Below are 10521 nucleotides of genomic sequence, written 5' to 3'. Positions count from 1 at the left end.
TACAGGTGACTGTAAAGGATCTGATGGGTGACATGTTGAGACCTCAATGACATCTTAAGTCAATCTGAAACCGCAATGCGGGGAGCTTACTGTAATTTGTGCTGTGCCATTGACAGTACCTGCAGGTGGTTGGCTGTTTAGATGTCATCCTACTTACAGACCACTGCAAAATGGTTCCATACTTAGTTACATCTAGTGAAATGTCAAACTTTTGATACCTGTCTGTATAACTTTAAATTTTATGCAGAGGATGTAGACAACCATGTTATTAATCATAGTAGATCATGACAACGATGGTATGCAAGTACATTAAATAGATTTATGCACAACCCTTCAGTGATATTGTTAGCCTAAATTATATATATATTTTTTGGACCTTTTATTAAAACAGTATCCCCCACTACTGCAATATACCTCAGGTTTGAGCATGTTATGAGATTTTAAAAAATCCGATCATACCACGCTCAAAGTCGCTTAGGTCACTCGTTTTGCCCATTCTAACATTCAATCAAACACTACCTGAATGCCTTGACGCCTGTCTGCCTGTTTTATTATAGCAAGCCATGGCCACGTGACTCACTGCCCTGTAGGAGCGAAGCATTTTTGTGAACAGGATGGTGTACCTGATCAACTTAAAGCATATTTCTTGAGTTCCCCTGCTTTATCTTGTGGTTATGTAGGTGTCAGGCTGCCAACTGAGGTTTTGAGAACTTGCAGAGACACTGCTTGGTCACACACATGTAGGTCGATCAAACGGACAAAAACTTTACTTCGTCCTTGTTGATCAGACAAAACAGACATACTGTAATCGCTGAGGTTCACAGCTTCACTTCTTCAAACTTGGCTTGGAAAAGTCCCAAGAGTATTTTGTAGAACTTTATTACTCCGTTATTCTGGTAAGTCCTCTCGCACAACAAATTGAATGATATGTGACCTAGGCAATCTTAGCATGTTTCTAAAAAATATATATAATTTACTTTTACAGTTATATTGTAAGGGGAAAAACTGCTGGGTTAAATATGTACTTAAATGCTTATTTGGAAACAGTGTTAATGTATGTAAAAATATTTTACTGTGGATTATATTGTATCTATTGTATACAAATCTGTTGATTTTTAAATCATGCCCTACATGAAATTGACACCATTTAAATTCAACTTTTGACTGTCTTATCTGACATTGTATTGTCTGCATTGATGCACTTTCTACCATTTTATTACCCTTCATTATTTTTACAAACACTTTTATCATAATAGTTGTGTGCAAATAGATTTTTTTTAAAACATTTAGGTGTATTATGCAGTCTGAACTTGCATTACCTGAAGAAAATAAATCCCCTTGGGATCTTGCTGGAATGTATCAAATCCAATCAAATATGCATGAACTCTGCAGCTAGGGAAGCTAAGGAAATGCCCACTCTATGCAAAGAATAATTCATGTCTCACAAAACATATTGTACAACACAACCTATGCAAAAGCCTTTGACTAAACTGTCTGACCCAGATTGATCCTTCATCAGGGGCCCACCTGCACAGCCCAGACTGAACAGAAATGGTTGTAATTAGCCCACCATCACTAATAGCTCAGAAAATAAATGAAGCAAATGGGTTTTATATTTAGATGACTGCTAAAGTTTAAACAGTGGCTGCTGTTCGGACTTTTTTGACAGCTAAGGATCCCGAAGCTTGTGGGGAATTAGCTACGTTACGCAGGCTCTGCGAGAACACATGCTGACCAGACCGGACACGTCGCGTGCGCGATACTGAGCGTGCCAACTAGCGTCTGCGATGCCAAGGGCTCAAATAGTCCTGCCTCTCCCATCTCCTCATTGGTTTATAGAAGCAGGAACCCACGTGCCATCTCCTCATTGGTTATACCCACTTGGGTGATTGAAAGATGAAATGTTTTGCCCCGTTGTCGTGGTAAAAGATGCCGATCGCCATATAATTTCAAAGATGAAAAAGCCTGGAAGGAGGAGAGATAACTAGAAATGATTATGTTGGCCATTTTATGTGTGGATTAATTGTCAGAGTAGAAGACCTTGTGCATTTCAGGTTAATTAACAACTCAATGTTTATATCTCAGGACAAATTAGCTAGCAACAGGAAGCTAGCTAAATAGGACAAATTAGCTAGCAACAGCAAGCTAACTAGCTAAATTGCCATACATGTTTAATGCTTTTCGACCTGTCCCCAAATTGTCATTGGTTCAGTTTGTTTTGATATTTTAACCTGCGTGTCGTGATCGCCTTTGGTGTAGGGGGACAAAATAAATGTATGCATGATAGCCGTGTAACGTTACTGGCGAATGGTGCTCGTTTAATAAAGTTACATCAAAGCTGAATCAATGTCTGCACGATAACAAGGGCTATTATACATAACCGAATATAACAGCATGGTATAACGTTACTGTAAGACAAAAAAAACACCACCTAATTTCTTATGAGATTTCAAGATAATTGTGCGAACGGTCTGCATTTTTATCTCATGATGCCAAAACTCAACAGTGCGAGCCACTCGGCAAAATATGTGCTTTGATTTAATGATTTAAACTAAACAGGTAGGCTATGCTAGAGTTTACCGCCATCTCACCTGCTCTAAAATGCTACATAATTCAAAACAACCCTATAACTCAAGAAAATCTAAATGCATATCCCCATTAAATTGACTGAGATAACGGTTGGTATCAGATGCTGCATGGAAGTTTCATCGGTAAATGTGAAACTTTATAGTAAGAAATGTGACAGGAGGGAGACCACAAACGTGTGTTGAACATGATTCGGATCTTCAGCCCTGGGGAAAGGGGGGTCGACGGGGCGATTACCTACGGATCAGCAGCCTGGCCAAGTTAAAAAGCATTGCATTGGTGTAAACATGGGCGAGAGAGCGTTTCATTCCGCCATGTTATTTTACGAAGTCACATTGAGATTGACTTCATTATTTAAACCTGACACTAAACTGATTTTCTAACTAAAATTTGAAAAACTAATAGAAATAAAAACGAATATTAAAACACAAAACTATAATAACCTTGGTACAAACAGGAGGTGAATATATGGCTTAACTTCTTTTGTCAGGTGATGAGGTATATTATAAGATTGAAGACAAAATATGCGGGAAAAATACTGTATGTTTGAGAAATCTAACATACAGTTGAAGTTGGAAGTTGACATACACCTTAGCCAACTACATTTAAACTTAGTCTTTCACAATTCCTGACATTTAATCCTAGTAAAAATTCCCTGTCTTTTGGTCAGTTAGGATCCCCACTTTATTTTAAGAATGTGAAATGTCAGAATAATAGTAGAGAGAATTATTTATTTCAGCTTTTATTTCTTTCATCACATTCCCAGTGGGTCAGAAGTTTACATACACTGCATTAGTATTTGGTAGCATTGCCTTTAAATTGTTTATCTTGGGTCAAACGTTTTGGGTAGCCTTCCACAAGCTTCTCACAATAAATTGGGTGAATTTTGGCCCATTCCTCCTGATAGAGCTGGTGTAACTGAGTCAGGATTGCAGGCTTCCTTGCTCGCACACGCATTTTTTAGTTCTTCACACAAATTTTCTATAGGATTGAGGTCAGGGCTTTGTGATGGCCACTCCAATACCTTGACTTTGTTGTCCTTAAGCCATTTTGCCACAACTTTGGAAGTATGCTTGGGGTCATTGTCCATTTGGAAGACCCATTTGCGACCAAGCTTTAACTTCCTGATGTCTTGAGATGTTGCTTCAATATATCCGCATAATTTTCCTCATGATACCATCTATTTTGTGATGTGCACCAGTCTCTCCTGCAACACTCCCACAACATGATGCTCGCCACGCCTGTGCTTCACGGTTGGGATGGTTTCTTCGGCTTGCAGGCCTCCCGCCTTTCCTCCAAACATAATGAGGGTCATTATGGCCAAACAGTTCTATTTTTGTTTCATCAGACCAGAGGACATTTCTCCAAAAAGTACAATCTTTGTCCCCATGTGCAGTTGCAAACCGTAGTCAGGCTTTTTTATGGCGGTTTTGGAGCAGTGGCATCTTCCTTGCTGAGCGGCGGCCTTTCAGGTTATGTCGATATAGGACTCGTTTTTACTGTGGATATAGAGACTTTTGTACCTTTTTCCTCCAGCATCTTCACAAAGTCCTTTGCTGTTGTTCTGGGATTGATTTGCACTTTTTGCACCAAAGTACGTTCATCTCTAGGAGACAGAACGCGTCTCCTTCCTAAGTGGTATGACGGCTGCGTGGTCATTGTGCCATTTTCATATTCAAAATACACAGATGTTTTATTAATTACCAACTTACTGCGATAAAGTATTGTGTGTCATTGTACACAAAATTTAAACCACTCTTTTCCCACTTGAGATACTTAACCACACTCTCATGCATTTTCAGAGGGAATTGGGTCACTCAGTGTTGGGGTTATATAACCTGGTTTCTCTGCAAATTTCCAATCTCTGTATCACACCACACAACATCGCTAACCCCATTCAACCCCAGATTACTTTATAGTCACACTTTTGTAAGGATGTTAATTAACTACACTCAGATCTTTGCAAAAGTCCAAAGCCTTTGTAATTATAATAATTGATGTTTACAATAGTTGAAATGGATTAGAATAGATTTAAGTATGTCATGAGAGTAATGCATGTTTTTAGTTAGAGTACATACAGTACTGTATGTTGAAAATAAATTATAATGTCTTTCAAATTCCAAATGCGGTAAGTGAAAGGCCTGTTCTTCTCTGAGTTATCTCTCTCTCTCTCTCAATAGGAGAAAATGGATGGTACAGATTATAGTGAGTCAACAAATGGCATTACAGAGGACTATGGTGAGATGGAATATGTGGAGCCATGTCAAATGACAAAAAACAACCGTGTGGAGAGAGTGGTGCGACTCTACATCCACTCTGTCATCTGCATCCTGGGTTTACTGGGCAACATCCTGGTGATCGTCACCTACGCCTTCTACAAGAAGGCCAAGTCCATGACGGACGTCTACCTTCTGAACGTGGCCATAGCCGACATGCTGTTTGTGGCGGCTCTGCCCCTGATCATCTACAATGAGCAGAGTGACTGGGCCATGGGGATGGTGGCCTGTAAGGTTCTCAGAGGGGCCTACAGCGTCAACCTGTACAGTGGTATGCTGCTTTTAGCCTGTATTAGCACCGACCGGTACATCGCTATTGTCCAGGCCCGCCGCTCCTTCCGGCTCCGCTCCCTCACTCTCCTCTACAGCCGCATCATCTGTGTTACAGTCTGGAGCCTGGCCCTGCTCCTCTCTGTCCCCACCTTTGTCTACTACGATCGTTATGTGCCTGCACACAGCTTCTACAATATAAGTGACAATGGATTTTTTAATTACAGCAATGCTATGACACCCGTTGGTCTGAAGAACCCTGTATCCTCAGAGTCAGAGGTGGACTCTGTGGTTTGCAACTTCAGGTTCCCGGACAACGCCACGGCCCGCCAGATGAAGGTCCTGGTCCCCAGCACCCAGATGGCGGTGGGCTTCTTCTTGCCTCTGTTGGTCATGGGCTTCTGCTACGCCAGCGTCATCTTCACCTTGCTGCGCGTCAAGAACTTCCAGAGACATAAGGCGGTGCGCGTGGTGCTGGCCGTTGTGGTGGTGTTCATTGCCTGTCATCTACCCTATAACGCCGCCCTGCTCTACGACACGGTCCATATGTTCAAGCCCCAGTTGTGCGGGGTGATGGACAACACCCAAGTGGCCAAGACGGTGACGGAGACGGTGGCCTACCTGCACTGCTGCCTTAACCCAGTGCTGTATGCCTTCATCGGGGTGAGGTTCAGGAACCACTTCAAGAAGATTGTGGAGGATGTGTGGCGCGTGGGGAAGAGGGTCATGAACGTCCGACGCTTCTCCAGGGTCAAGTCCGAGATCTACGTCTCCACCGCCCGCAGGACTGTGGACGGGTCCTCTACCGACAACGCATCCTCTTTCACCATGTGAGGAGGAGACCCTGTGTTGGAGACTGCTGTTGCTTAGAACCCTAGTGAAGTCTGTGTTTCATTTACCCATGTCTAGTGAAGGTCTACACATTCCTTGCACAATCTTCACAATTTTCTGCCTTCAAATTAAATCTGGGAAAGGGATTAGATAAGGTTTTTTCCTACTTATCTACTCAACCCATTCCACAATTTCAAAGAAAAAGACACATTTTAGAACATATTTTTAAAAAAAAATGTAAACACCCCAGAGGTAATACTTGGTGAAATCACATTTGGCAGCCATTACAGCTGTGAATCATTTTGAATAAGATTCTATGGGCAGGCGGAGCAAGCAGAGCGGGGTGGGTGGAAAGGACGGGACAGGCAGAGCACGGACTATATGCCAGCAGGATAGCACATATCTCCAATCATCTTTGCTGATAGCAATTTTGTGTTTCCATATATGGATAAATTGGTATAATTTAGCATTTAGAGTTAAAGCTTCAACCCTTAGTTACCTCTTCCAATTTCAAATGAGCTTGAAATAGGTGAATAATAATATTTTTTATTGTTTTGTGTGACTACAGCTCCAGCGATAAAATACAAAAATATAGACGTTATATGTCAAAGCGGTCAACCCGTCTGCCCGGCTTCAGTTGGGCCATTATAATTCAAAACATTCTAAAATCACACACACGCCTCGCACGCTCGCCTTTAGTGAGTTTAGGCCATTATGTCAAAATTGCTCAAGCTCATTACATTTGGTTGGGATTCATTGATGGACCGCAATATCTCAAACCTTGTCTCTGATTTTCTTTTTTTCTTTTTTTGAATTTGAACCCTTTTTCTCCCCAATTTCGTGGTATCCAATTGTTGTAGTAGCTACTATCTTGTCTCATCGCTACAACTCCCGTACGGGCTCGGGAGAGACGAAGGTTGAAAGTCATGCGTCCTCCGATACACAACCCAACCAAGCCGCACTGCTTCTTAACACAGCACGCATCCAACCCGGAAGCCAGCCGCACCAATGCGCCGGAGGAAACACCGTGCACCTGGCCACCTTGGTTAGCGCACACTGCGCCCAACCCGCCACAGGAGTCGCTGGTGCGCGATGAGACAAGGACACCCCTACCGACCAAGCCCTCCCTAACCCGGGCGACGCTAGGCCAATTGTGCGTCGCCCCATGGACCTCCCGGTCGCGGCCGGTTACGACAGAGCCTGGGCGCGAACCCAGGGACTCTGATGGCACAGCTGGCAGATTTAAGTCAAGACTGAGACTGGACCATTCATGAACACGTAACACCTCTTTGAATGCCATTCTGGTGTCTTTCGTGTTATAAAACTTGTGTAATTGTCCCACTGAAAAATAAAAACTCTAGGGTTAGGTTTTCAGAAGACTGAGGCTTGGCTTTGGTCCTTTCATATTTCTTTTGATCCTGAAAAACTCCCCAGTTCCTGGCGGTGATAAGCATAACCATAACATGATGCTGCCACCACAATACTTGAAAATAAAGACATTGCATTCACTTCACATAACTGGCCTGTATGACAAAGTGAAAAGAAAGAAGCCTGTGTAAAAAATATATATAAATTATGTTTTCAACAAAGCCATTAAGTAACACTGCAAGACAACACAGCAAAGAAATAATGGCCTAAATTAAAAACTACGGGCTTGGTTCAAATCCAATACAACAAAACACAGAGTAAAACACTATTTTTAAGTATTGTGGTGGCAGCATCATGTTACAGTGACTGCGGAGTTTGTCAAGATCAAAGGAAATATGAAAAGAACAAAGCCCAGGTAAGAAGTAAGAGGAAACCCCACTGCAGTGTTCTGAAAAACTAACCTTGGGATAGAGGTTTAATTTTCAACTGACAATTACACAAATTGTAATGCCAAAGACACAGCAGAATGGATTTCCAAGAGGTGATGAGTTCCTGAGTGGTCCAATCTCAGTCCTGACTTAAATTGGAATCAGAGACAGGTTTAAACGTACAATGCAGCCATTTTTATCTCAATATCAAATCATTTCTGGGTAACAATTACCTTAATGTGATTGTTTTCAATTACAATTGTCAAAAAGAAACAGAAATAGCTTCTTAGCATAGAGACATTTCTAAAGCAAGTATTTTCCTAGGACTATTTGGGAATGTTCTTAGTGGGATGAGGAAAAGTCAAAACTAGCGGTGAATCCCAAACCACCACCTCGTCCCTACCAACTCGCTCGGAGGGCCCTCTCTTGTCACGTGTTGCTGACGAACCTCAGTGGATGACTTCCAGAGAGTGACGAGGAGAGCAATAAACCCATCAACTTCAGGACACATTTGTGACTTGAATTATGCAATACATGTTCCACTTCATGTTCCCCCTGTCGTTTTACAAAATATAAACCTCAGTAACAGTTAAACATTTAATTTAGGATTAATTTCATCTGTTATATGTATCAAGTCTCGAAATCAGACATAAACAAATTCACATGGCAGACAATTAGTCACACCTCTCCATTATTTTGTATAACATTGAACAAACTCCAAACATATCGCGGTGCGTGTCAGGATAGCACTTCGCTCTGAAGCCCCAACAGCCTCAATCATTTCTACTCCCTCAGTTTGGGAAACTTGTGCATATGGTGGAGGCGTGCGTGAACGTGCAAATGGAGGGCCGAGGAGGGGCGAGGGGAAGGGAGTCATTTGGGATTCAGCCTAGCTGTTATTGGCAGAAAGGTTTGGAACTCTTTCTTATTGGTCTATTAACTAATTTACCGCCTGGTGATGTCACCAGGCAGGCCAAAACTCCAACCCACCAAAACAGGCTGAAATGTCAGGTCTTTTCAAACAGCTCTAAAAGGGCATATCATAATTTTCACAATTTCACAGTATTATTCCAACCTCAGAGTGTGGAAGTATATACAGTATAAAACACAGGAAATCTAATTTTTAACTGCACTGGGCCTTTAAATATTGTTGTCCATCACTGTGCAATTTTGACAAAAAACTATGTAACAGTAAATGTTGCCTAAGAGTTGTGCAAAGTTGGTAGAATCTTATTCAAAATGATTCACAGCTATGATGGGGCGGCAGGTAGCCTAGTGGTTAGAGCATTGGGCTAGTAACCAAAAGGTTGCTAGCTCGAACACCCAAGCTGACAAGGTACAAATCTGTCGTTCTGCCCCTGAACAGGCAGTTAACCCACTGTTCCTAGGCCGTCATTGTAAATAAGAATTTGTTCTTAACTGACTTGCCTAGTTAAATAAAACATATGGCTGCCAAAGGTGCTTCCACCAAATATCAATGGGGTGTGAAGACAAATGTTTTTTATTAATTTGGAAAATATTCTATCATTTTTTTTTCACTTTGTAAATTTAGAGTAGGTTGTCTAGATCGGTAGGAGAAAAAAAAAAGTAATATAATCAATGTTTTGATTTCATTTTAAGGAAGCAAAATGTGTAGTCTTTCACTAAGCATCTTTCTTGAATTAATACTATTAGGGAGGGATAATCAATGTAAAATAAAATCTGAATTGAAATGATAATATCACTGTTCCTGTTTGCTGTTTACTGTTGAATATGAAAGATGTATCGGTTGTTGCTTTCATGCAGTTCTGTCTTTGGTTAATGCACAATTGTGGTTCATGTCTGTGTAATAATTTTCATTGACAAAATAAATCAAGACTTTTTATGGCTTATATTATTTTCTTAAAGCGGAAATCTGGAGTTGAAACAATAACAAAGCAGTACCCCACAACTGTGTTTGTAAAAAGCTGAGGGATGGAGCGGGAGAAATGTAACTACTCTCAAATGCATAGCCTGAGCTATGAATTCAACGACAGACAATCAATGAGATCAAAATGATAGTTTTAACCATGTTTTGAAGCTATACAGTGTTTGTTTACGTTGTATATAAACAACTTTGGAGTAAAACAAGCTTAACGTTTTGGACTCTAATGGGGACCAACAGTTGAACTAAGCTCATGCGGCATTTATAAGTTACTGTATATTCTTCAAGAATCAATGAGTGTATATAATTCATTTAGAATTTGTATATAATTAAGTCCAAAAATGGATGTAGGATTTGCAGACTGCCCCTTTAAAGTGTGTACTGACAGAAGGATCGGGACAACATATTCAAATCTGTGTTTCAGACATGGCAAACGGCTCACGAGTACAGTGTAGATGTACAGTACATGCCGTAGCATGTTGTTAGTGCTTTTCCTTAGACAAAGGTCTGTTTCGGGAACACACACAGTCATTTATTTCATTGGCATGTCAAAATATTGTGTCTCCTGCCGCTAGTCACACCACCAGCCACAAGGGTGTGAGATTGTGTTGGGCAAAAAAACCTCACCGTCTATTCCCATGGCAATAACTGTCAGTTTCCAAGACCAATTAAGCGTAATGATACCCCCAAGGCAGTACCACATAGATCTACTTGGGGCCTCTTTTAATTGAATACACTTATTTTAATACTTTGTCAGGCAGAGACTTTGAGAGCGGAATCCCACGTCAATCTATGAAGTCTATAAGGAGTATGTCAATAGGCTCCTGCTAGCCTGGTTAAACCAGACGGACTGCTGTTA

The 10521-nt window shown here is 41.2% G+C and overlaps 1 protein-coding gene across 1 annotated transcript; it reads left to right on the top strand.

The window, feature by feature from the left end:
* Positions 1-73: 73 nt before the first annotated feature.
* Positions 74-6820, top strand: LOC110531086 (C-C chemokine receptor type 6-like). Its single transcript, XM_021614360.2, has 2 exons — positions 74-896; positions 4767-6820. The coding sequence occupies exon 2, from the start codon at positions 4773-4775 to the stop codon at positions 5964-5966; it is 1194 nt and encodes a 397-aa protein (XP_021470035.1). The 5' UTR covers positions 74-896; positions 4767-4772; the 3' UTR covers positions 5967-6820.
* The last annotated feature ends 3701 nt before the right edge of the window (positions 6821-10521 follow it).

The sequence above is a fragment of the Oncorhynchus mykiss genome, chromosome 8 (assembly GCF_013265735.2).
Source record: "Oncorhynchus mykiss isolate Arlee chromosome 8, USDA_OmykA_1.1, whole genome shotgun sequence".
Taxonomy (NCBI): domain Eukaryota; kingdom Metazoa; phylum Chordata; class Actinopteri; order Salmoniformes; family Salmonidae; genus Oncorhynchus; species Oncorhynchus mykiss.
Note: the sequence above shows the minus strand (reverse complement) of the source record. Positions and strands in the feature narration are given on the sequence as shown.

Excerpts from the sequence above, each read along its gene's own strand:
- LOC110531086 (XM_021614360.2), top strand. The coding sequence starts at position 4,773 with ATGGATGGTACAGATTATAGTGAGTCAACAAATGGCATTACAGAGGAC.